This window comes from Leiobunum rupestre, chromosome 1, assembly GCF_980474605.1.
Source record: "Leiobunum rupestre chromosome 1, qqLeiRupe1.1.hap1, whole genome shotgun sequence".
NCBI lineage: Eukaryota > Metazoa > Arthropoda > Arachnida > Opiliones > Sclerosomatidae > Leiobunum > Leiobunum rupestre.
This window is the reverse complement of record NC_143384.1, coordinates 84,095,915-84,121,926: the sequence shown is the minus strand read 5'-3', so window position 1 is coordinate 84,121,926 and position 26,012 is coordinate 84,095,915. Positions and strand designations below refer to the sequence as shown.

General features: G+C 37.9%; 3 protein-coding genes across 5 annotated transcripts; 2 read left to right on the top strand and 1 right to left on the bottom strand.

Moving 5' to 3' along the window:
• Positions 1 to 464: 464 nt before the first annotated feature.
• On the top strand, positions 465 to 8,570 carry LOC149968614 (E3 ubiquitin-protein ligase RNF14-like). 2 transcript variants are annotated; one of them, XM_090154792.1, is made up of 6 exons: positions 465 to 501; positions 5,298 to 5,480; positions 5,559 to 5,692; positions 5,764 to 5,974; positions 8,083 to 8,309; positions 8,377 to 8,570. In XM_090154792.1, exons 2-5 carry the CDS (start codon positions 5,324 to 5,326, stop codon positions 8,208 to 8,210), a joined length of 630 nt encoding a protein of 209 aa, XP_090010918.1. In that variant the 5' UTR covers positions 465 to 501; positions 5,298 to 5,323; the 3' UTR covers positions 8,211 to 8,309; positions 8,377 to 8,570. The 2 variants fall into 2 exon arrangements, with proteins under 2 accessions (XP_090010918.1, XP_090010926.1); XM_090154800.1 differs by lacking the exon at positions 465 to 501 and adding an exon at positions 5,075 to 5,145.
• On the top strand, positions 8,371 to 10,151 carry LOC149968613 (E3 ubiquitin-protein ligase RNF14-like). The gene is made up of 3 exons (XM_090167971.1): positions 8,371 to 8,512; positions 8,918 to 9,090; positions 10,002 to 10,151. The coding sequence occupies exons 1-3, from the start codon at positions 8,371 to 8,373 to the stop codon at positions 10,149 to 10,151; spliced, it is 465 nt and encodes a 154-aa protein (XP_090024097.1).
• Positions 10,152 to 11,033: 882 nt separating this feature from the next.
• On the bottom strand, positions 11,034 to 25,609 carry LOC149968612 (steroid 17-alpha-hydroxylase/17,20 lyase-like). Of its 2 annotated transcripts, none has more exons than XM_090154757.1 (8): positions 25,299 to 25,609; positions 24,228 to 24,410; positions 20,665 to 20,758; positions 19,199 to 19,351; positions 18,548 to 18,756; positions 15,072 to 15,197; positions 12,270 to 12,374; positions 11,034 to 12,197 (listed from the first exon to the last, which is right to left on the bottom strand). In XM_090154757.1, the coding sequence occupies exons 1-8, from the start codon at positions 25,480 to 25,482 to the stop codon at positions 11,704 to 11,706; spliced, it is 1,548 nt and encodes a 515-aa protein (XP_090010883.1). In that variant the 5' UTR covers positions 25,483 to 25,609; the 3' UTR covers positions 11,034 to 11,703. The 2 variants fall into 2 exon arrangements, with proteins under 2 accessions (XP_090010883.1, XP_090010892.1); XM_090154766.1 differs by lacking the exon at positions 25,299 to 25,609 and adding an exon at positions 23,180 to 23,246 and having other exon boundaries at positions 24,228 to 24,316.
• Between the last annotated feature and the right edge of the window lie 403 nt (positions 25,610 to 26,012).

Genomic DNA, 26,012 nt, shown 5'->3' with positions numbered 1-26,012 from the left:
TGGACATTCATTATAATTAGGGACATTCATTATAATTATTGACATTCATTATAATTATGGACATTTAATATAATTATGGACAGGCATTATAGTTATCAACATTTAGTATAATTATCGATATGCACTATAATATTTCCATTATGTGGGTTCGAAAAAAAAATTAAATGACTAATGTTTGCATACCCCTGTGCTCCATGGCTACGCCAATGGTTTTCTACTTGAAGCATTATTCTCGACATGATTCATAACAACCGCACGTCTGGCCACGTGGATTTCAAAAGTAAATATTTGTCGCGTATTTTTTCCGACAATCAACGTAAACGTTTCTACGGGTCGATGCTATTGCACAACGTGACGAAATGTGTTACGTCACGGAAGAGTCATTCCCTCCTCGAGAGCACGTGCGCGCGCGCCAGAGAGAGAGAGAGAGAGACTACAAGGTTTCGTCATTCATCATGGAAGACTGTTGACGTTCGAGAGAGGAATTTTAGCGCATTAAAGGTACGTTGAAATTGCGTTCTTAAATCATCCTCGATAAACGAGGTTTAGTTTCAGCCCCAATTTCTTTTTGTGGCGTCGTATATTTATTATTATTGCCTGTTCTTTAAATTATATCTGAACCGTGGCTTTAAAAAGCGGATTGTCTTCCGTTTATTTATATTGACTTTATAAGTTTTGCTCTAATGCCAAAAGGCTACAAGTGGTTTCTGCAAATGTTTGCGTTGGTTTTAAAATGGTCCTGCCGATTCACGGATACAAATTATTTGCCTTTAGCAATATCTGGTGAATTTGACCAATATTATTATTATATTATATTACATTATTTTATATTTTACATGATATTAAATTAAATTATACAAACGGGTTAGTTAGAAAATCAGAACCTGTAAAGTACGAATACTGATAAATATTAATTATCCGGTTAATTCAACATCATTTAAATATCAGGTTATTTAAAATATAAGCAAAAACATAAACATAAGTTTGACACTTAATTCCTATTCCCACAACGCTAAGTTCTTTAATAATAGGGTGTTTCTCCAATGACCATATAATCATTACGTGGCCAAGGACCGACAAGTAATTGTTTATTGAATAAACGATTACATTTGTTATTTTCAAATTTGAGACTCGAACGCGTTCTCGCTGGTATTTATAGCCATCAAACTAGTTGAAAGTAATTAATAATAATAATAATAATAATAATAATCAGCTAGGCTAATACCCAAGGCACCACCTTAGGCCTAAGTCATCATGCGACTTTTGAAGCCTTTAATTCAGGCGGCCGGGTTACAATGCGTAGGAGGGTGGTGGCAAGCCCTGCATGCCACGCGATCGAGCCAACAGCTCCCTACACTAGCTATTACCGTTAACCTAGACAAGTTTTTATTCCGTGCTTCCGGTTACGAGACTTCCGATGACGCAATCAATCTGCGACAGACCATCATTAACCGAAATACTCCTATTTCAACAACTTTTAGGGGTGTTGAGGGGGTGAAATTTGAGCATGCGCAATGTATAACAATGTTTCGTGAGACGCCATCTAGGAAATCGCGCCGTGTATTCTCAAAGGAGATTATTTAGTCTTAACGTTAACGTGATAGTAATTAAATTAAGTATGGTTTGGTGCAGCATTGTCGGTTGTAAAAGTAGATATGGAACGCCAGAAATTCGATTCCATCGTATTCCGAAACAGAGAACTCGACTTTGGGAAAGAATTATTAACCGAAACAATTGGAAACCTACGTCAAGCTCCAGAGTTTGCAGTCTACATTTTCACTCTGGCTATCCAGGTTGGGAACCTTCAGATCCAGATTGGATTCCATCAATAAATATACCATCACGAAGAATAATAACGGAATCAAAACTTGAATTAGCAAAGCAAAGGGCAGACAGACTTAACGAAAGAACACCCAAAAACAGGCAAGTTTAATATTATACTTAATGAATGTATTGTAAAATTGATGCTATAGTAAATATTGTGCATTTCTATTTATTTACAGGAAGAAAACCACCAAGGTTTTTTAAATGGATTGATTCAGCAGCAAAGACTTGAACTTTCACTACAGTTTCATAGTTACGCTAGTACAGGTATAAGTAAGGAAGAAATTGTGAATGATAGCCTTAGCCTGCGAGATAGCATTGTTAATTCATCAAAACATGAAGCTGAAGTTTCGCGTTCAAGTTTGCCAGAATCTACGTTAACTTACAGCATTGATAGCTTAGAAACAAATGAAATTTTCACTGAAAAGCCAATGTATAACGGAGAAATTGATACTTCAACGCAAGTGGTTAATGGTAAAAATGAAACGTTCCCAGTTCTTCAGCCTACAAGATTTGTATCCAAGGGAACTCAAACCGACTATACTGATCATGAAGTTGAAAACCGAACTCTACGTGCAGAAATTAAATCGCTTATAACTATAACTTTCGCAAAACTAACTAACGACGTTTTTGCAGTGTGCTCGTATTTAACTAACACTTATGAACCATTAGTTTAAATTTAGTAACATTTTTATTTTGGGAACTTGTCAAAGTTAGGAACTTCTAGTTTATCACGTATAATCCATTTCTAAAGAAAAAAATAGCAGTAAAAAACGACGGATACTTCATAATTTAAAAACATTTTATAATAATATTATTTACAATAGCTTTTGGGTTGAAACCCCTCTTCGGGCGTCTGGTTTACAAAAGCCTGAAGAGGGGTTTCGACCCGAATGATAGCGTTAGTTTTCTTTTATATTACTGTTAATATTATAATAAAATGTTTTAAAAACAAAGTATCAGTCTTGTTTTATTGATATATTTTTCTTTAGTATGATTTTAACCATGGTTACAAAATAAAAAATTTAATCAATTTTTAGTTTATCACAAGTAATTGACTAGAAAAGGCGCTATATACTTTGTAAAAAATTGCACAATTTTTGGCAAAAGTTTAGTTTGCCAAAATACGTTATCAAATAAAATTATTTCCTTAAACATTCCGTCTTCTGGTGACTCATTGTAAACAACAAAATCAGCCCACTCTAACCTCTTAACTGCCATTTCGCCTTGTACCTGAGCATAATAATGAGATTTTCGGTCTAATTTTATTTCTCCGTTTACCTTTTTGAGACAAAATGGTAAGGTATCATAATAGAATTGAAATATTGGGTGTAAATAATAAATTATGTCTTTAGCTTCGTGGTGAGCCACTGCTTTCTGGAAACCTTTAAAATGTTTGCTACTATTGTTGTCTATCACAGATTTATCTTGTACCATATAATTATAAACTTCAACAGAAGTGATCATTGGTATAGTTGAAGGGAGGGGTTGCGCTTTCCAGTTCTCTGCCTGATCTGGCTGTAAAGCATTTTTCCCGCACAAATCTAAATTACAAAGAAATTTTAAAGTCACGGGTTTACTAAAATAAGTTAAAGAAAATAACTAAATTCAACTTACTATTAAACCACTTGTGGATCCCACTACCTAGCAAGAGTTCAGGCCTTTTCCTTTTTGGTGGCTTGGATATCGGAGTTGAAGTTTTCCTTTTCCATACACAATCGTCGAAATTTAATCTATTGCACTTAACACATTCAATATGAATCTGGGGAATCTCCTCAAAAACAATTGGTTTTTCATGAACTTGATTTAGAAATTCTAGATTATCTTCAAGTTCGTTCAGTACCTTATTTCCATTTGTTGTTGAAGGGACGTCCACATTTTGGCCGAGGCTTAGATTTATACCGATATCTAAGTCATTCTCGCTGTTTTCAGTGCCGCCGTTTTCGCCGATTTTCTTCCGTATTTCAGCAATATAATCTGCCTTTTTCCATTTACTTTTAAAATTTATACCCATAGTCCCACATAACACTTTGAGTTTTTTAATGTTTAACTTAAATAAAGGCTCTTGACTAGCATTGAGATCCATTGTGAAAAGCTGTGAACCGCTACGGCGAAATAGTTTGGTCACCTTTCATGAAACAAACATTGTTTTGCGCATGCTCCAAATAAAAACGAAATAGGCTTATTGTTCAGTACTTATGTTATTATGTTGCTTATGGTTTACCGATTAATTGTAATATTCAGTATCGGCTTATTTGAGAAGATACTGAAATACACCGATGCTTAAGTAGTTCTCACTGAATATGAAACTTAAAACTAGAAACTATAGGAACACGAGTTACCGAATGGAAGTTGGCTGTGATATGGTAGTCACGTGATTTTATTTCCCCATTTTAGCAAGTTGGCTAAGACTACATTTACTTTATAGTTTCGCCTATTAAGTGGTTCTCACTGAATATAAAACTTAAAACTAGAAACTTTACCTCTCTGATTGTCAATTTTTGTTAAAATTAAAAAAACTTTATTATTTACGTTAAATTAAAAGTAGATAATGTATCTTTTACAAGAGTAGAATCCATCCCCCAATAGTGCTAGTGCTATTTGGCTGTAGCATGTACCTTCCCAGGCCAAAACTAGTCTTTTAAAACCCGTTTCGGAAGATAAATAGTGTGTCATTTCATTTAAACTATTACATGCAAAAAACAATTATCTTTTATTTATCTACTCTGTACCGTTGCCTACGTTATTATAAATGCGCAAACACGACTCCCATTTAAGGAGGTACATTTATCCATACGACGACTTGTAACTTTTGACCAAAGATGGCAATCTAATATTGCAATGGTCATTTGTCAGGTATGAGTGGAGAGGTTACAGTTTTAAAACATCAGATTGCGCAATCCTTCTGAGTCAAACAATCATTGCCCTATTTAGCTTTGTGTCAAACAAATTTTGTTATTTATGTTACTATTAATATTTCAATATTTCTATCGCTGCAAAACATTAATCAAAACATTTGTGACACAATTATTCATAAGTGTACCTCTTTACAACATTTCTATAGAACAAAATTCCATGATACTTTGTTTCCCACTGAACATAGAATAAACGCACACAAAATTGCAAAATTTCGTATAATCCTTGGGCTTTTGAAAAGGTTAATATAGAAACGAAATCACGTGATCACGAGGCCACGAGTTTAACTGTAGATTTTCAAAGTCCGAAACGCGAAAAAAGTTCAAAATCAACTTCACTAACTTCCGTCTCACATCAGCCAATCTGATGACGAGTTTTGCGTCACGGAGTAGGAAGTGACGTAAGGTACGTCATATCCCATGAACAAGGTTTCATTAGAACTATTTTATGGCATTCTTATTGGGGATTATGTTACATGCGATAAGATCAATAATGTATTTAATAAGATCATTTCTTCAGCGTAACTAAAATTAAGTTATAATTAATATTACATTCAGATCAAAGTGACAAAATTCCATCCGTAATGGAGATAGCAGAGCAGCGAGAGGAGATTGAAGTCCTAAGAAGTATATTCGACGAAAGCGTCTTGACAGTTCACAACGGGGACAGTCCACGCGGGACAATCCAAATCCAGCCCGTGTTGCCAGACACTTTCTTCATCGTGTCGACCACTACATCGGGTAATGTACACTTTCAGCCCATATACCTCGTTAATAACTAAATTTCTAATTTACTTCATTTCAATCATTGATTTTTAGATGGCGAAAATGGAGGCAAAGTTCAGTTGAACTTCCTCACTCCGATGACCTTGTACTTCAAATTTGTTCCAAGCTATCCATCCACAACTTGCCCAGCGTTTCTACTCACTTGCCATTGGCTATCTTTGGAACAGGTATTTACTTACATTCTAGAATGCAATCAATGAAGTAGTGACATTGATATAAGCAATCTGTTTTATAACAGCTTCGAAAATTATGCGAGCAACTAGATTTCCTTTGGAAAGAATGCAAACAGGAAGTAGTTCTGTACCGCTGGATCCGGTTCCTTCAAGAGGAAGCCCTCCAGTTTCTCGGAATTGACTCAACCCTGGACATTTCGCCTTTGACGTCCGAGGCATATGCTGACCCCAATGAAATTCACTTTTCTCCGCCCCAAAAAAGAAAAGAAGTCAGCGGTACGTCAATTTCTATCTTATAAGCTGATGGCGTTTTTAAAATTTCCCCACAGAAACTTTTAGCCCTTTGATATTGTATTTGAACGAAGGGCTTGTCACTCCGCGTAATGGGTGTACAAGCCAGTACCTTTGACTGTGCTAATGAGATTACAAGTAATCTTTAGAGTATGTACCTTTATCAGTGTTGAGTACGCCTAATCGGTGTACAGACCATTTGATAGCGGTTAGCCCCTCGTATTTGAAGACACAACATGCTTTTCCACTCCAAATTTAATATTAGCGTCTATTGAGTGTTTTAATTTAATTATTTAGGAACACTTTTCTAGAAACGATTAAGTTATAGAGCTCCACTACCCTCGAGAGGGATGAAAATCGCGGCTCCTGTTAGAGAATAACATATATAAAAGGAGGCAACAGCGCCAACCTTTGTTGGTGGCAATTTTCGGGACTGTAATGACAGAGGGACGAATGCGTGTTTCTCTCCTCTCGTGGCTGGTAGAACGAACTTCGCATTTCTGCCACGACGGTGATAGGTGCTAGCAACGTTATAAGGGCGTAAACGTCGTAGAGTGTTCTAGTAGACGATCTTTCGATTAAACGTACAATCACTTTCAACAAATGTACACTAATAACATACAGTATAGTAATAGCAGCTTCCTGCTTCATAGTGAATTAGCTATTATGAGAAGAGGTAGTGTTAGTACCAGAGGGGTGTTCAAATTTCCAAATTGAAAAGTCGAGATCAGCATTTACAAGGTCGAGAACTCCCTGTTTAAAGCGATTGTTAAATAATAAAATTTAAATATATTTTAATAACCATTTTATGGTTGAAATCACAATTTACTACAAATCTCCTGTTTGGGCGCCCCTGTAGTGGATTTGGTTTCAAAACCAAAAAAATATTAATACTTTTCATGTTTTATGGAAATTGGTAAAAGACTAAACTATAAAATCACATGACCAATGGGCGTTGGCAAAAAAATTGGGATTTTGTTAGTTTCGTCACGTGGTTTTCCTTTCACATTTTTCCCGGTTGGGTAAGACCAGATGGATGAGCGGACCTGAATTGTCCCAACCGTCACAACCGCTAACAACGAGTTAAAAAAAAGAACTTAACAGTCTCGCCTATTACTAATAAAAAGCTATTACATTTTTTAAAAGCTGATCGTTCTTTTAAATTCAGTTCGTCCCAAGAAACTGAGACAAAAGAACGACCAAGTTGATGTCGCATCAAATTTGAACCAATTAGCCGAGCCTCATCGCCAAAGTGCGAGAATACCAACCACTTTTTCCTGTTACAAAGCGAGCCGTTATCCGTGTGAAAAATCCTCCGATGTTGACGACACTACAAACATCAATAGCCCACACTGTACAGAAACGAATAAACAAAAGCTAGAAAATAGGTGGCACGTCAAAACCTACTATCCTCAGGTCGAAAACAGCCACGCGGATCCCAACCGCGACTCCAGAGCTGTTTTCCTTCCAACGAACGGATTAGATCTTGAATCGCATCTTATACGTTAGTTAAGATTTCAAAATTACATCTTCAGATAATTAAAGGGCCAGTGAATCGTTTGAATTAAAAAAAAGTAATCGGCTAGGCTAATACCCAAGGCACCACCTTAGCCCTAAGTCATCAAGCGACTTTTGAAGCCTTTAATTCAGGTGGCCGGGTTACAATGCGTAGGAGGGTGGTGGCAAGCCCTCATGCCACGCGAGCCAACAGCTCATTACACTTAATGACCTCGGAAGTGTTAAACTATGCCTGCCTCAGATTGCGCGTGGGAAAGAGCTACTTGAAATTTGGCCTGCATATTTAAAACGATTCTGTTAACCTCACGTGGAATTTAATAATAGGTTAGAGTTAAGGTAGCCTGGTTTTCCTCAACAATTTTTAAGGGCCTGAACAACTAGAACTAGCTTTTGTCTTGAGGTCAAGGGTTTTGACAAACGATTTAAAGTGTGGCACGTGTTTTTTAAACAAATTATCTTAAGAAAGCGTGTTGCGCCAGGAAGTGTGCGTGAATTCCAAGATTTCCTATGGAACGACCCTTCACAATATTTAAAATAGAAATCCTATTTTAAAATTATTTTAATCGTACATTTAGAGTTCAATGATTACCGGAAACAAATTGAATCTGAAAAGGAGTGGTTCACTTGTATCGTGTGCTTTGTCGATAAACAAGGGCGCGACGGAATGCGGTTTCACCCTTGCAACCACATTTACTGCAAATAATGTCTCCAGTCCTACTTCACCATCCAGATCCAAGAGGGAATTGTTCATAGTCTCACCTGTCCAGAAGATAAATGCAAGTCCCAAGCACTGCAGCATCAAGTTAGTAATTAATTTGGGATTCGGTTAAAGATGACATTTAACGACATGGTATCCTTTTGGTATGAAGGTGCGTGAGGTGGTAGGCAACGAATTGTTCTCCAAGTACGACAAAATATTGTTGGATTCAACGCTGTCGCAAATGACTGATATCACTATTTGCCCTTTGAAGAGTTGCCAGTGTTCCATCATTTTCGACCAGGACAGTAAATTGGCTTAGTGTCCAGCGTGCGCATTCACTTTCTGCGTCTTATGCCGCATGACGTATCACGGCATAGAGCCTTGTCGCCTATATGAGGGTTAGTATCTGGAAGTTAGGTCTCCAAGTTTTATATATAGGTTTAGCTAAGACCGAGTTGTCACCAGTTAGTGAGACAAATAAACTACCGTGATTACAGGGCTTTAGCGTGATTCGCTAACCACGTAGTAATTATTGAATTCTAATTTAAAAAGGTATTGCACGGATGGAAAGGTTTATATAATAATATATCCAAAACTCGGCGAGGATAGAATTTGTTAAATCTCCAAGTCTTATCAGATCTGTTTCGAAACATTCCTAATTATTGGTTCTTAATTCAAGCTGAAGGTTTTTAATGAACTTTATGTGGCAGATGAAGTGGAGGCCATGGCGGAGGAATACCTGGAAGCTGACGATGACGAGAAGAAAGAGATCGAAAGGAAATACGGCAGAAAAGAGATCAGATATTTGATAAATGAACGTCTGTCTTGCGAGTGGGTCATTGGGAACAGTAAAAAGTGCCCCGATTGCTTCGCTTCGATACAGGTAAACCATTTCTGTTAGATCGATACTTATTTGCCGAAAGGAGAAAATTTTATCACAGGGCTAACGCCATTAGTGACCTTTTTTTATATTCCGAAAATCTTACCAACTAGATGGCCCCAACAGTCTAAAACGTAAATTTTTTAAATATCTAAGAATAGCGATATCATAAATTTATGATACCGTTTGTCTTTTAATCAAATAGTTTACTGAGAATATTATCTGCCCCTTCATCTTCTATTCGTTGAAAATTTCATTTTGAGCCACTTGTCTTTGTCTAAGGTTTAGATCGTTATTTATAGGTAACTATTTCTTTATAAAATAAAAGTTGTAGAATGGTCTGCTTCAAAAAGCAAGTTTTTTTTTATAACACTAACAACATTTTCGTAATGATGTAACGAAATAAATGTGCCCCCTCACAAAAAGCTACTGCCCCTTTAAGGAAATTTTTCTGGCTACGGGCCTGCTTACAGTTTTATAAAACTGGAAATAAATGTTAATATACGAGTGACTCTTGAAGTGTCAGACAAACTGTTGTGATCAACTTGCTTCGTTTCTGCCCCGTTAGTTTGTGGGTAACATATTATGTCTGGTTATTATTGTTAGCATAATAAGTTTTCATTGCACACAATGCTCCTACAGCTCGTTCATTTAGTTCGAACGTTATACGGTTATTAGCGCGTTTAGAAACAAGTTTTTTTTTATAAACTTCAACTGACGGTCTTATACAAAGAAGTGGCAGTTGAATTTTCCTACTTAATGAGCTCTTGGTGAAACGCAAAATAAAGTTGTCACGATCGAGTTAGTGTCATAAAATATTTCAGTGTGAAATATATTAAATGTCATTCTTAGAGAAAAAAATATTATAATTATGCAATAATTCGGTTAATTTCGTCTTTTTTATCGTTAATTAGAAAATTGATGGATGCAACAAAATGAGCTGCTCGAGATGCGGCACTTACTTCTGTTGGCTCTGCAGATCGAAACTGCCCAAGGTGAAGCCCTACCGACACTTCAACGATCCCTTGTTTCCTTTATGTATGAACAACCTCCACCATAATTAACCAAAGATTCGAAACTATTTACCTATTTGTTTATTATTGTGATTTTCCAAACACAATGTAAGGTCAAAAGTAGAATTTTTCTAGTCAACTATATGGGATATATAATTAAGGTTAAAATACACTTAGTAGAGTATACGTTTTTAACTATAATAATTAATAATGGTCTCTAACGACGTTTTTGTTTCGCTTATTTGAATTTTAGTTTCCTTTCACATAACTGGCGAACGTGGTGCCCTCTATTAAAGTTGTATCTTAGAAGATTCAGATAGATTTATTTCCATCTTTAATATAAACGGTCTAATCATAATACAGGTGGCAATGAGAAAGCCGACAGTTAAAAGAAATAAGAAATTTAACATTAACACCGATTACTTTAAAAGTATAGGGAAACTGTTACTCATCTCGTTACGGATTTAAATATTCTATAGTTCTGGTAAAATCAAAAAGGATGGAATGGATATTTTACAAAACGTAGACAAATATTCAAGAGTTTGTCGTCTATTTTAAGGGTTTATTCCTCTTGTGATAATCTGAATAAATTAAAATTTTCTAGTTATGTTTTAATTCTCATTGACGGAAATTTGGTTCGGGGTGGTATCATACAACCATTTATTTCGGGGTCTCCTCTTTTCCACCGAGAACGCCACTGGAGCCTTTTACCTACAGACAGAAGGCCTTTACCAACAACATGATCAATGTTATTTGGCAACAGATGCCAAAAACTGGTAGCTGTCATAACGTTTATTACTAATGGTATCGTTGTGTCGTAAAACGATTCGATAGACATAAATCAACGGACATTGTTACCCTACAATTTTACGCGGCCATCGTTGATTCTCGAGAGACAGAAAACCAGAGTACATTAATAAAGAAAGTACACTCTTACCTTTGAAATCTTTATTTCGAGACTTGCACAAGGTTTGGATTAATCTTGAGCATTATTTTGAACCAAGTATCGACTTTATCAATCAAATTTAAAAATGACAAAAATCTTTAGAAATACTTTTCTAGGTGGAAGCTAGGAGCAACAAACACAAAGAGCCTTCAAACACTGTAACGCAGTGTTGTGTTCAAATTTCATTGGACGAACCTTTACGCTGAACATATTACGGAAAGGGAGAAGACAATTTACGAATTTTCCCCTTCCGACGGCAGCAGGCGCTTAAGCGTTTAACCAATGAAAACTGTACACAAAATTAACGACTTTTAACGGGTTACTTTCTCCTTGTGTGAGGTGCTGTGTTTGTTGCTCCTAGATGGAAGCAACTCTGCTCGAAAAGAAACTATTTTCGACTGTCCGCCATCTATAGGCGGCAAATCATATTAAAATACGGTGCATAACGAAGGTACCAGAAACCCGTTGTGATAATTGGCAAACTATACTTAATACTAAGTAGCCTTTAGTTATATTAAATATATTATATTGGTCATTATTAATTTAAGGTTTTAAAATTAAAGGGGGTAGAACATTGGGTATTTGGCGTAAGTTAGTGAACTCTTGATCAAATTGTTAAGGGTCTTCCATAAAGGAGGCGTTGAGGTTGTATTCCCTTTAAGTACTTATTTTCCTCTCCGTGATGGTTACTTTATACGGCTTCGCTTGAGTAAAGCCAAGTGAAATGTCGGAAGCCAGAATATCATTGGTCGCGGCAGAGTCGAGATGAATTTCTACTTGTTGAATCAAATTCGCCAACATCAGGAACAAATCGTTGCGGGCTAGTTTCTCGCCGATGCAAATTCTGGGACCTTCTCCGAAGGCCAAGAACCCCCGCCGGGTGTCGTGGTTGTAGCTGCCGTCGGTGTGCAGGAATCTCTCCGGGTGGAACTGGTCGGCTCTTTCCCAGAGGCCGTTGTCCGAGTGCGCCGCTGCGGAGACAAAGGCCACGATGGTTCCTTTCCGGATCTTGTGTCCCCCGAGTTCCGTGTCAACGTTGGTGACGCGTGGAACCCCGAATCCAACCGTTGTCCGAAATCGTAGCGTCTCGGAGATGACCGCCCAGGTGTACGGACATTTCAGTCTGTCAGACTGTAGAACCATTCTCGATCCTGAAATGTGAACGGTTCAAACAGTTTAATTCGCGTAACTTTTTAAGATATCTTGTGGTGGGTATTCCTGACCGATATGCTGATCAATTTCGTCCCTTATTTTGCGTTGGACATCTTGGAAATAGCCCAGAAAGAGAACTATCCATCTCAAAGTCGTTGCTGTTGTCTCTACTCCAGCTGTGAATAGATTATTTCACAAATTAAACTAAGGTTTAGTTGGAAGTATAATAATCAGCTAGACTAATACCCAAGGCACCACTTTAGCCTATAAGCCGAATCGATTCAATTGGCCGATTTCAAAATTACGTTTTTGCGCGTGACAGTGCCTCTACATTGTGAGGTAAAGCAGGCTCATTAACTCGCTTTTATACCCTTACTCGGCGGCGTATTTTCACGCGCAAAATTAATTTTAAGAACCACCAAGCACAAGTTTATAATGTCCTAGCTCCATATAAGTTAGAATCCGCCATAGATCTAACGTTAACAGCGAATTCTCCCATTAAAAAAATCAGAACTGCAAGCGGCGAATTTTCGCCCTATCTTTTTAGCTTCAACTTCCGTCGATAGCGGAAACGTCTATCTCCATGGATACGAGACGAACAGAAGCGCGCCTAGTTAACCCTAACGAGGCTTGTTTTAAATTTTACACGGCCGGCGATGGATTTGTTGGCTGGCAAAACCCTTGAAAACAACTTATGTGTCAACAGTTTCGAAGAATATTTTATTAATTTCAATATGAACAGGTATTGTCGTTAAATATTCGTAGTTTAAAGATTATTTCATCGCTTCAAATCGCGTTAGGCTTAAGGAGTTTCGATCCCATCGTGATTTCACAGGCAAGCACATGTTTCGATTTTTCACATCAGATGGTGGCATGTCTTGAGATAAATCGCTGTTAACGCACAGCCTATGCACGATTCTAATTTATAAGAATCTAGTATCAGAAATACATGAACCGAAATTATCAGCGAGCCCTTTTTTCGGGGGATACGTTTTCTTTGTACGCCAGGGCGGGGGTATAACATTTACCTTTGTTTATTTCGTCCCGCCCGACCGAGGGGAAATATACCAGTACACCATGGGTAACTAGTTCGCCATCTAGTGAGGTAAAATGTATCGTTTTTTACCGAAAACATTACGAGTTAGTTAATATTAATGGAAAACGTACGGAAATTATTTCGTTATTTGGAAAACCTTACGCGTCTGTTTATTTTGGAAGGAAGAGAGTTATTTGTAATATTGTTAAAGTCTGAAAATGTATGTAAATATCTGTTAGAGCTTCTGAGTATACTCAGTGCCGTTAACATTTCTAGTCGTTTAATTATATTGCAATTAAAGTACTGATTTATCTCTGAACTTTGGCTTGTTTTGTAGAAACAAATTGCACTGTATAAAAGCATCTATACTCGACTTTTTGAAGGTTTGCGTATCAAATTTAAACAACTTATAAAAGGAAAATGCTCGTGGTTTTAATTTTACACAGACTAAAAAAGATGCACGCGAAGCACCTTTTTAGTTTGTGTTAAAGCAAAAGTTTCCCTAGGCAACACCAGGTGGCGTATTCGAACGCTCATCCCGGAGAAGAAGATTCTCGTTTCTTGAGGAGAGCGGGATGACATACCGCGTTTAAGAAGGGGAAAACAGAGAATTTGGGTCTAGCGTTATAGGAGTAGGTCATTGATAATTTCGGTTCATGTATTTCTGCTAGTATATTTTAAACTTATGATTCAATTCAATTACTTTAGGTTCGTTTTTAAATTTGGAATTAATAATAGTAATTTTTAACAGTATATTATATATGTGTTATATAATTTAGGTTAAAGTCTTTTAAGTAGTGTATATGTTGTCTAATTATAATAAATATAAATGCTGCTCTGACGACGTTACTGTTTCGTTATTTTGAAGTTCGGTTTCTTTCGGCAATAATAGATGGCACTACGCTCTTCAGTAAAGTCGCTTTTTCGAAGAGCCGGAGAGATTCATTGCAACTCTAATAACAAGCGAACGTGAAATAAGAGCCGACGCGACAGTTGGTTTTAATATTTTACAAATAAATGAGATATGCATAAATATCTTTAATCTGACTAAACATTCGCCTCTTCAAAAGGGGGAAAGCATTCTATCACCTTAAATCAATTCTATGTGATGATAAATAGCTACATAAAATCTATATGCGAAAATCAGCTTTACCATTGAAAATTTGTTATATTGCCACTAAATAAAAGACCAGTTGGCAAGCTTGCCGAAATATACCTCTCCTCGGAAGAGTTTGCCCTTGGGCGTATTAACTACTGGATATTTAACGACGCTGCTGAACGCTCCGTTTTAACAATTTAATCACGAAAATAAATCCGAAAAGCAGAAACTGATTCAAGTAGTAGAAGTTCACCGAAAACGTATACCGGATGCTAGAACACAAGCTCTGATAAGCTATAAGCCACGTTGAGTCGTTGACTACGAAAACAAGCTAAAACATTAACTGTTTAGTTTGAAATTTACTAAATAAAAATATCAAATTATCTGTTCACTATATCAGTTTCACTCTATGTGTTATGTAATTTGGGGTATTATTAAAAATCAAATAAGAAGAAACACTGTAATCCCCAGATAGTTTGAATAATTTTTAACTAGCTGGCGTATGATTTCCTCGCATTTGATTTAGGGAACCAATGAGACACTGTTCTGCTTCTTTTAGGGTGAAGTGGACTTACTCTTCTAGCATGAGGAAATGCACAGTTAGGTTAAAAATCTCCTCGACGTTGTCATTCCCCTTAATATATATAAATACTACTTCCGCTGAAGTGCGCTTGGTAAGTTCTGCAATAAATCTTTATCCCAACAGATTTCTGGTCATGCAAGTAACGAAAGGCTCACCAAGAAACAACGTTCCTACAATCTTGATCATGTTTTCGTCGTTTAAATAGGCCTTGGCGTCTGAATCTTCTTGCTCCGCCTCAATACTGGCCGTTATTAAGGCATCCGTAAAGTTGCGTATCACTCCTGCTCAAAATTCAAAATATTCTTTAAAATACGAACCATGCTACTAAAATTCTTTGGAATATCCTAAAGCAACTGGCGGCTCTGGAGCGATGCCGTTGTTGGGATAACTAATTAATATTATTATAAGATTTCGAAACAGCGGCGGGTCCCGGATTGGTTTCGAGCTAATGGGCCCCCAAACTCATTCTATTCTCAGAAACGTTTATAAGTAGACAATATTAAGAAAGCACTTTGGAACCCCCTAAATAAAATTACAAGTATGCTTTAGCCAACTTAGCCTTTTACCTAGATCCTGCACTTTTAAAAAGCTAAAACGCACGGTTTTGAAAAATCCGTGGTTTATACATTAAAATATATTCTACATGTATTGTACATCTCTCGTGCATGGGCGCCCGCAGGAAGCAGCAAACGGTAAAATTACCAGCCTATAATGAGCAATGAACGAAAGTATGAAGTTCTCACCCCAAAGGCTCCCTGGTTTTGAAGGTGGTTGTCCTTCAATAACGTCGGAAGACGTTAGTTTCAGCAGAAGAAAATAGGGTGGAAGTACGTTTCATAGGATATTTCGCGAGGCGTCACTTTCTCGATTTTTTCGCGCCATTTCGTAGAGAGCGGTTAAGGCGGGAAACCGTGGATGGTTACACCAACTGCTTAATGACGTTAGTAAAATGGCAAAACAATTTTGTGGGCTAGAGTTCGTGTCGTCGGTTTCTCACATGCCTGGCTGCCTCTCTCAGGATTACGGATTTTCGAGTATTGTTAAAAATGTTATTGAAAAATTTAATTTATCTCTAAAAATTTAATTTAGAGGGCGTGTCTATTAACCATCGATTTTTGGTGGTAAATAGCCTGTGTCCAATTACCCCTGATTTTCGGGGGTAAATAGCAAATACTTTTGTTTTGGCTATTTACCCTCGATGCTCAACTGCACGGCGGATGCTATTTACCCCCGACTTTCGGTGCTAGGCAAATTAGGAGAGTTTCGTTATTCCGACTTCTCATTTGGCCGACCACAAAATAAAAGTTACGCCGACTGCACATTTGTCCGACTGAGAAGTCGGCCAAATGGACAGTGCATTTTGTCGACTGTTCATTCGGCCGTTTGATCTTTTGACCGACTGCTCATTTGACGGTTCGACGATACTAGGTGCATTTGGCTAGGTACTGTCTTCTATTTAACGTTTTAGAAGATTCAGTTTGGTTATAAAGAACGGGGCTGGGAGGCGGCGCTCCGGCCCCCCAGTGGCAATACTTAGAATTAGCCAAGAAGCCCACCCTTACAGTAAGGCCCTTCATCCCCCTTCTGCCCATGTGATAACTACCGTGGTACTATTTTCCCAATAGTAGAACCCCCCCCCCCAGTAAGGCCTCCTCCCCATTTTTCCCAGGGGATAATTTCCAGGGTACTTTTTCCCCATAGTTGAACTCCCCCAGTAAGGCCTCCTCCCCCTTTTCCCCATGTTATAATTACCGTGGTACCCTTTTCCCCAAAAGTAGAACCACCCCAGTAAGGCCCTTCCTCCCCCTTTTCCCCATGTGATAATTACCGGGGTACCCCCTTTCCGCTTTTCCCATGTGACACAGTGGGGTGGTGGAGTACACAGTGGGGTGGCGGAGTGGTTAGCACTTTCACCTCGCAGCAAGAGGAGCCGGGTTTGATCCCAACTTGTGGCACTGGGTGAAAACTCGGAACAACTCCTTCTGCGTTGAGTTTGCAAGTTCTCTGCCCACTGGTTGAAGGGGTTTTTCCCCGAGTTCTTCGGTTTCCCCTTCCATAAAAACTTGTTGAGGTTAACGGCAATAGTTAGTGTAGGGAGCTGTTGGCTCGCGTGGCATGAGGGCTTGCCACCACCCTCCTACGCATTGTAACCCGGCCACCTGAATTAAAAGGCTTCAAAAGTCGCTTGATGACTTAAGCCTAAGGTGGTGCCTTGGGTATTAGCCTAGCTGATTATAGATATAGATATAATTACCATGGTACCCTCTCCCCCTTTTCTCCATGCGAGAATTTCCGTAGAACTCCCGTCCCCCTTTCCAATGCGATAATTTCCGTGGTACCTTTTTCTCCGCAAAAGTAACTCAAACTCGCAATCGTACCAAACCCCCCTGTACCCCGTTAAACCCCCTGTATCCAATGGCTGATGCATAAAGGCCACGGGACTAACGTACGACGAGCGGGACTTCAAATCGGAACGAACCCGAACCCCCACCCCTCCGAAATACGGCGGCGGAAAGAGATAATTTCGGGTGGGTTGGGACAAACACGGCCCAACTCTCAGGGGTGACAGATTTTGAGCATTTTTAGAAACTGACATTTGTAATAAACAATTTAAAAACCAAATCGGAAATCAAAGCCGACTCGTTGTGAAAACGCGAATCGTAGCGTACGTAAAAAAATGCCACGCGACCCTCGCGCCCGTAACGGGCGCACGCAAAACCGTCAGAAAAGCGAGAAATAAATCGCCAAAATCGGTTGACGAACGTACATACCACCCAACCAACAGCTTTTCATTATATAGATACATTGCCGTTCTATAGGTCAACCTAACACTTAAGACATAGTCTAGGACAGGCTCTAGTATAACAGTCGGTCAAATGAGGCGTTCATTTGGCCAAAAGAGGAGTCGGCCAAATGCACCCCATCCGGCAAATTCGGGGGTAAATACCATCCGCCGCGCGGTTAAGACTATTTAATCAAGGTGTGGCATTTTTATGTTCCCTTTTTCCTTTATACCGTTTTGAGGGGTCAAAATTTTCATAGATGTGGGAAATTGCCCTCAATCTGGCATCACTTATCGACTCTCGAGTCTCTCTCGGCGTTTGTCGGCGAGTAGTCACTAGTTCGTTTTATGACCATTGGGAGGCGCCACTACAGATTTATTTGGCTACAGAACCACATGCTGATTTGATTTTATATGGGAGTGGGTAAGAATCTTACAGTTAGAGTGTGAGGCCGACTGGGACTAACTCTAAAATTCGCTTCAACGTAGTCAATGTACCTTTATAAAAATAAACAAATATATATTTGGTAAAACAAAGAACCCGAATCTGCTAGAAGAATTATCTTTATCAACGAGATTAATGGAACATTTGACTTCACGCAGGGCAGCACCAATTTTGTTTCCTTGTTTTCTTTTGAAGTGTAACTTCATAATGGATTTAAAAACACTTACAGTAGTTTATTAATGTACTTATCTCCTGTTATTTGAAGTGAACCCATAACCATGAGTAAACATGGAGATAATTTAGGGTGTTGCTTTCTGATAATTTGGGTAAACGTATTTAAATAAAGGGGTTTCTCTAGAGTCGCCATTTCCTTTAAGACTTTATTTATAAATCTTGACTCTTACCTTTCTGAAATGTCTCCTTGTTTACACGGTATTTTAATCCCAAAATGTCGGCCAATTCCTTGGCCGTGTTTTTGACCCTCTGATCTCTCGCGTAGTATATTAAAAGTAGTAAAACCGACAAATCTCCCGGTGTGTTTCCAGTAAGTTTTTGAAGTTCTCTTAAACACGCTTGAATTTGGTTGTATTCCTGGTCGTTTAAGCAACCGGTTCTTTGAAAACGACTTTTGTTAGTTTTTAATTTTCATTTTTGCTCGAGGAGCTAACCACTTGCCGTATTCGCTGTATGCTCTAACTGATCAGATTCCGGTTATCATTCCTTAATCACTTAGTAATTACGTCTTAATATTTTCATGATCTTTATGTTGTAATTTAGTAATTACTCCATAATCACTCTGTATTCATTTAATAATTACTCCGTTACCGCTCTGTATTCATTCTGTAACCCAACGTTAAAACCCTTTAACCACTTCCTAATACCTCCGTAATTGTTCCGTTAGCATTCGGTTATCACCGTTTTCACCTTTATCACTAATTAAATATTTTAAATATGTTAAAAGCTGTGGTCGTTACCATTATCGTAATCGGTGTACGGAAAAATGCGTATTGGCTAGCTCCCCACAGACACAAATGGACTAACGAAAATAGACGAACCCAAAAGCGGTGTCCGACATGACGTTGATCGTCAAGACCTGCAGGTCAAAGGTTGGATCAAATGATTTTCCGTCGTGCTTCAGCATCTTGAGTATAATTTCTTCGGCTCCGTTTCTCACAATTGCAGCCAATTTTTCCGCCTCTGCGAACTTTCTACATAGCAAAACAATATGATAAAAATGCTAGATAGTTTCATGATATGACACATTCGCCGCTCACAAATATACGGTTACTAGAAATGGAAGGAAGCAAAATGATTATTCTGAAAAAAACTTTTGGAAGACTCCTTTGAGGAACGGGCCAACGGGTCTCTTAAAAATCACTTATGCCGATGGGTGCCCAAATCACAAATTTAAAAAAAAAGTATTTCGACCTTAAAATTTGTGATCTGAATCTTCAAAATGTGATGCTTGGCCTTCAACATGTTCGTCTCAAAATTGTACTAACACCTTATGATAATAGAAGTAATAAAACAGAAGGATCTCGCCTTTGAAAATGGCCATCTTGACCTTCAAAATGGTGATTCTTAGGATTGAAAACTTGGTCACCCCAATCTTTGCAATTTAGCGTAAGTGATGACGCTGAGACAGCACTTTTTTTTGCCTTTAGCTGCTAAATTTCTACTATGGCCCCTGTAGCAAATTAGAGTCGGGCTGACGTCGGCAAAAGGTACTAAACACTAAAGTCGGCCGAAGGTCGGCCGACCTTTGGATTTTGGGTCGAAAAGTCGCCCTACAAAACGTCGACTCTTTACCGCCTTTTAATAGCCCTAAGACCCGACTCCAAAATGACGTCATCCCGACTTAGAATGTACTGTATAATTATGTCGAAACGACTTACTTGGCTGAAAATGACCAAATAAAACCGTAAATATAGCTATATAAATAGCTATATACATGTATGTAGTTAGTCAAGTCCCATGAACGGGAGTGAAACAAGGAGTTTATTTCCGTCAATCGGGAAGCTCTTGAATCTAGAGTACACAGTTCTAGAGTTTATTAGAGCTTAGTAAAAGTAACGAATAAATCTTCATTAATAATATCTTAGCCTAACATATTTAGCTATACGAATGTAACCTACTTGAGCTAAGAGATTTTTAATAAGGAAACATTCTCAGATTGAATATATAATCTTTTTCGAAAAAATATAATACAGAAAGGAAGTTATTTAAAAATATTTCAATTTGTTTTATTAATTCGCCAAAGTTTCACAGTTTTGAGCGATTAATTGGCAAAGCGCGACCCTAAATCGACTCTTTGTGCTATAGGAGTAATAATTAATGTAAGGTCTATTTTAAGTCGGATATTGTTCGGCATACGACCATAAATAGTCCCAAAAAAAGGATTTACTAAAATTAACTAGGACAAAATGTTTCGTGCCAAAGTAAGTCTGTCGAGGACATTGCCAAAAGGTAATAGCGTTCCTGATTTGTGAAGAACAAGAAAAGTTGACATACATTTGCTTACCTGATAGCGAACGATCCAACTTTGCGACTGACTTCCCAGTTTCGGCCATTTGGCTCCAAGGCGATTCCGAAGATTTCTTTCCGCATATGATTCACTATTTACAAGGAAATTATTATAAGAACAAGCTCACCTGAATTACATTTAAAGTCGTGCTAGCTCGTTTAAGACACTTTAGTTCATACCAAGGCCTAAATCCAAGCTTAAACCACTAAGTCTTAAAATAAAACCAATAGTGGCTTGGTTTTTTAAATTAAAAACCATTGGATTTTCATTTGTTAGAAAAATAAATAATTTGTCCTAACTTAAAAAAAAATAAAAGCAGAATATTTTCCAAAAGAGCAACTGCGCCTAGACGTTTGTTACTTTTTTAATTTTTAATTTTGTATTAGGTTATGATTAAATATGTACAGTTTAACAGAATTCACACACGCGACAACTAGATTAAATTAATTAAACCAACACTTGAATTTAAACCTGTTTTAAACAATAACTGTTATTTGGTTTATTAAACCAGGTTTTATCCCAACTGCGCTTTAAAGTTTTAAAATCAGCGTTGTGCTACTTAACTTTGTCCGGTAGTTTATTATTCTCTAAAGTGTAAGGCACCCTAAACCAATTTCGATTATGAATGCCAAAATTAAATGAGAAGCATAGGCCTGATAAAACACCCTTTAGACAAACGCCGTCACCATCGTAGCGAATGAATAGAGTTTGGTTTTTAGAAATTGGGGGAAGTAATTGTGGAAGCAGTGAATATGGAGACCAATTGCGTCATAGTTGTGTGCTTTAATTCCGTCTGGAGACGAATGCTGTAGGGAACCATCCTGTTCTGATTGGATTGGTTCTCGGGGAAGGAGCTAAATCTGTGAGCATAAAGGGTATCGGGAGCAATAAATGCATTCTTGTTCAAACAGAATCCTTACGAAATTCCGAAATACCAATAAACCGAATTCAGGTTGCCGTTTAGAACCGAAGGAGAACCGAACCAAAAAAACAGAATACTTTCGAATTATCTGTATAACATGCGTTTTCATACTTTAATGAATCCAAGGCCAACGAAAGGGGGAAATCTACAAGGCATACTCAGCTCGAACGGCAACGGTAGCGAGTTGATTGTCATTAAACTACAGACTATAGCGGCTTAATCGATGGGAAAATCCGTTCAATGTAGAAATGACTCAATTTCACTTTGTCTAATTTTTGTATTTCTATTTCATCGCGTGTTCTACGTTTCTTCTAAAATAGCTGAGCGAATCGGTAGTACGTTTAGGTTTAGACATACTGCTCTGTTCCAAAAATGAGCTTCCATAATTTATCAAGTACTAGTTCGGGAACGTCGGGAGTCACGTGACCATTTAACACCTTTTACTTTCTAGTTCGTACTATAGGGAGTCGAAAATTTAATAACTTCAAGACGACGCCATATTTACGTGACATGTTGTAATATATTTATAGTGCTCCAACCAAAATACCGGTAATAATAATTTTCCAACTAAAGAAATCGAGACAGAGTTACGACAACTTGTTATGAAGCGAAAATACTACTATGAATTGATTTACGCCTAGGCCTTGTACAATTAAGACTAATTTAGCGAAAAACGTACGAGTATACAGTTTTGTTTCCTATTTTTATTTTGGTTCGCGGTTCGATTAGATTGAGCAGACTTGGAAATAGTGATATTTTTTACGGGGCCCCCGACCCCCTTAAGTTTATTTTTATTGAGAGCCACTGGCCCAGGGGGGTGGGGAATTGGGGGAACAATTTAAAATTAGGTAGGGAAAATAGGAAAATAAAAATTGGTTACGTTACTTACATAACATTTATTAACTTTAAAACAAGCAAGTATATAATAATATCACACAATCATTTGTAACGCTAGATCCGAGGGGCTGATCATTCCACGTAATCGGTGTACAGAGCCGTACCTTTGACTGTACTAATGGGATTACGCGTAGTCTTTGAAGTTCCTGCTAATCTAAGCGTAATCCGGCGAAATCAGTGTACAGACTTTCTAAGAGTGGTTAGCCCCAACAAAGATAATTTAAACTCGTACCCTAGATTCGAATACTGAGAGCTTTCCCATTGACGGTTTTGTTACGAAGCATTTACCTTTTTCCGGCATGTGACCTCAGAAAAATCGGGCTCCATCGGTTGCGGTAAGGCGCAAACCACGGAGCGAATTTTTACTGAGTTCCGGCGGGAAGTGGGTAAACGCTATCGGCAACGCGCGAGAGAGTGATTTCGAATCTAGGGTACGAGTTTAAATTATCTTTGGCCCTAAGGCTAGATCTCGCTCTCGTATAAAGCAGGAAAACAGAGTTTCAAAAACGGCGTACAAATCATGTTCCAGAAATTTCCGCAAAATGTTTAATACATATTTTTTAATTAAATTGAGAGCCCTGGTGGCCCGGAAACACCCGTTCGAGTGATTTATTTTAAGAGCCCACTGATTTTATTTAGAGCCATTGGCCCAAAAGACTCCCGCTAATTCCAAGTCTGAGATTGAGTACCTACTAATTTTCGGTTCGGTTCCGGTTCCACTTTGTCGGTCCTCGGTTCGTTTCCGTTTCTTCATGGAACCCTATACAGAATACATGTCTAACATATGCATAGACTGCGTTTGTGTTTATGTAATTTCAATGTGAGAAATTCCAACAAATAATTGATCAAAATTCCATAATATAGAATCTCTGATGAGCTAATTTCACATTATGAATATTCATTTTTATAATCACTTATAGGTGGATCCTTTTCTCGATAAAAACAAATTGGAAAGTTATGTCATTTTCATAGCTTATCAACTTAAAAAGCAAACGCTTGTCTCTCGCCGTACACTGAAAAAGCAAATAATTGAAGATTTAAAGCAAGTGTCGGCTCTAGTATAATTGCGTTCTTTATACACATTTGTCGCCACCGTGCAAATTTAAACAAGTTGATTAGGCACATTACCCAGCATAATTTACCCATATGGCGGGGCCAAAAAGCATGCTTTTAGCTCATTGGTAATCGTAATAACGAATCAGAAGGATTAATTGTAATCACGTGCTCATTCGACCTCGCTTGGATTGGTCTTTCGGCAAACACGTAATTGTCGACTTGAAAATAAACGATAAAACATTTTTGAAAGGCGATACTAGGTGGAAGCACCTTCCCGGCGATCTGAGCAACCATAGCCATCTTTGATACATAGACCCAATCAAAAATAACGTAGGCAATGATAGAGCCGACACTAGCTTTAAGCAATGTTTCACTAGCTCTTTTTCTTTGATTGAAACATAATAATAAAAACAGCTAGGCTAATCACCCAAGGCACCACGTTAGGCCTAAGTCGTAAAGTCTTTAATTCAGGTGGCAGGGTTACATTGAGTAGGAGGGTGGTGGCAAGCCCTTCAAGCCACGCGAGCCAACAGCTCCGTACACTAACTATTATCGTTAACTTCCATAAGTTTTTATGGAAGGGAAAACCCCTTAAACCAGCAGCGAGAGACATTCTCTCTCGAACCAATCGATTTAGTGCTCGTAAATTTAATTAAACTGTAGTGACAGTAGAAGAAGAACTTACTTGATCTTAAGTCGCTGGGTCGGGAAATGAAGTCGTTTCTTTTGGTGATGAGCCCTTCTTTAAGGATGTTCCAGTCGGTCACCATCACGAACGGCTTTCCGCACATCCAAAGAGTGAAAATCCCCCCGTAGTCTTTCGCCATGTCCAACACAACATCGATTATATGTCTCTTCGCTCTAAACGCTTTAAACGAAGTAAACAATGCTTTCAAAATTGGGGGAAATATTTGATGGGTCCATTTATTTAATCTGCGCTTTGATTATTCGAGTTATTCACAAGTGTTCAATATAAGTTGTTAAGAAAAATCAGATAGAATGTTACATTGTATCAGAAACGATTTGGAATCTGATTGCTAGGTGAGAAGAATCTAAATGATTAACATTATCTTCAGGTATCTGACAATTAGCACCTGAATAATGTGATCTGTTGGTCCAGTCAAAATGTCTCACTTTAAAATATACAAAACCCTTATAATTAAACGTATCTACTATGAACAAGGCGATTCCAACATCGGAAAATGATGATCTGGACCTTCAAAATGAGTTTCTTTAGAATTTTAAAATTTTCGTTTAATATCAAAATGGTTATACATAGTTAAAAAGTATGAAATTTTAATATGTACAAACATGATCTTTGGTTTAATGTCTTTTAGGTGCACATAAAAATACTTCTCAAGAATAATTCTCGGTGTTTTTAGTTGGATTTTATATGTATCATCTACTAAAATCAAGATATAAATAAAGTTTTTGCCCTTTTAAATAGTGTAACATAATTTAGAGAATTTCTGTAACTTTATTTTGTTATAGGAACCCCGAGCTGATAAGAATTGCTGATTGAATGTGTTGAAATAAGCAAAAAAACGTTCTGTAGGAAAGCCATTTTAAAGCCAATTAAATTAAAAACTAAAAACACTCCGCTTTATTTATTGTTTTGGGGCCATCCGTGGGAGTTGAGGCTCCCGTAAACATTTTAAATAGACTAAGGCCTACCTTGTCTACCCCTGTTGCCGCCAACTCCTGTAGTTCAGAAACGTGTACTACCCTCTTAAATGTGGTTAAAGGCATACATTACCCAAGAGATTTCCCAAGAGTGGCAGCGGAAATGGTCCTGGCGGAAGATCTCGGACTCTCATCCACTGGCTAACCAAATGGAACGTCACTAGGCCAACTAAGAGAGCCACTATCCATGACGTCAGAGCGGAGAAGTCCTCGTAGATGAATCTCAATGGCCAGCTCATCACAAACGCGTCCCTCATATTTTTCACTCAATTTTGTTTAACTTCGAAGCATTCGTCGCTTTCTTCGGGCGAAACCGCGCTAGTTTGCGAGATATTTGTAATAACGCTGGAGATATTTATTACAGAGGTAATACGCATAGACGATTTGCTGCCAAATAATGTTTTTTATCTATAAGTGGCTAGACGATTAACGGAGCCCATATGTTTTCTTATACGAAAGTTAAGTAACGAAGGTCACCAACATTTGCGTAATTGAAAAACAGTGCCGCCAGCAAACCGGTAAATTAAAGGCCTGTGTCGTTTTTTTTAATGACAGGTTATAAAACAGAAACATTCAATGGGCGTATCTCGTGCAAAAAATATAAATCTTGCCAATATTTAAAAAACGCGGTTAGCGCCCGTCAACACGAAAATGGTATATACTATTTAGCTTGCTAATTAACAAGCATTTGGGATCATGTAATGTTTATTCTACTAATTAAAGTCAATTACGTACCAAACAAATGTTATAAACACATTTTGTATCGACATTTTTTAAAAATCGGAGA

Coding starts and splice junctions, on each gene's coding strand:
- LOC149968612 (XM_090154757.1), bottom strand. CDS start 25,482: ATGAGGGACGCGTTTGTGATGAGCTGGCCATTGAGATTCATCTACGAG. Junction 15,198..18,547: donor CAAGGAGACATTTCAGAAAG/GTAAGAGTCAAG, acceptor AATTTTGAGCAG/GAGTGATACGCAACTTTACG. Junction 12,198..12,269: donor CGAAATTGATCAGCATATCG/GTCAGGAATACC, acceptor TTCACATTTCAG/GATCGAGAATGGTTCTACAG.
- LOC149968613 (XM_090167971.1), top strand. CDS start 8,371: ATGAAGGTGCGTGAGGTGGTAGGCAACGAATTGTTCTCCAAGTACGAC. Junction 8,513..8,917: donor CATCATTTTCGACCAGGACA/GTAAATTGGCTT, acceptor TTTATGTGGCAG/ATGAAGTGGAGGCCATGGCG. Junction 9,091..10,001: donor ATTGCTTCGCTTCGATACAG/GTAAACCATTTC, acceptor ATCGTTAATTAG/AAAATTGATGGATGCAACAA.
- LOC149968614 (XM_090154792.1), top strand. CDS start 5,324: ATGGAGATAGCAGAGCAGCGAGAGGAGATTGAAGTCCTAAGAAGTATA. Junction 5,481..5,558: donor CGTGTCGACCACTACATCGG/GTAATGTACACT, acceptor ATTGATTTTTAG/ATGGCGAAAATGGAGGCAAA. Junction 5,975..8,082: donor AAAAAGAAAAGAAGTCAGCG/GTACGTCAATTT, acceptor TCGTACATTTAG/AGTTCAATGATTACCGGAAA.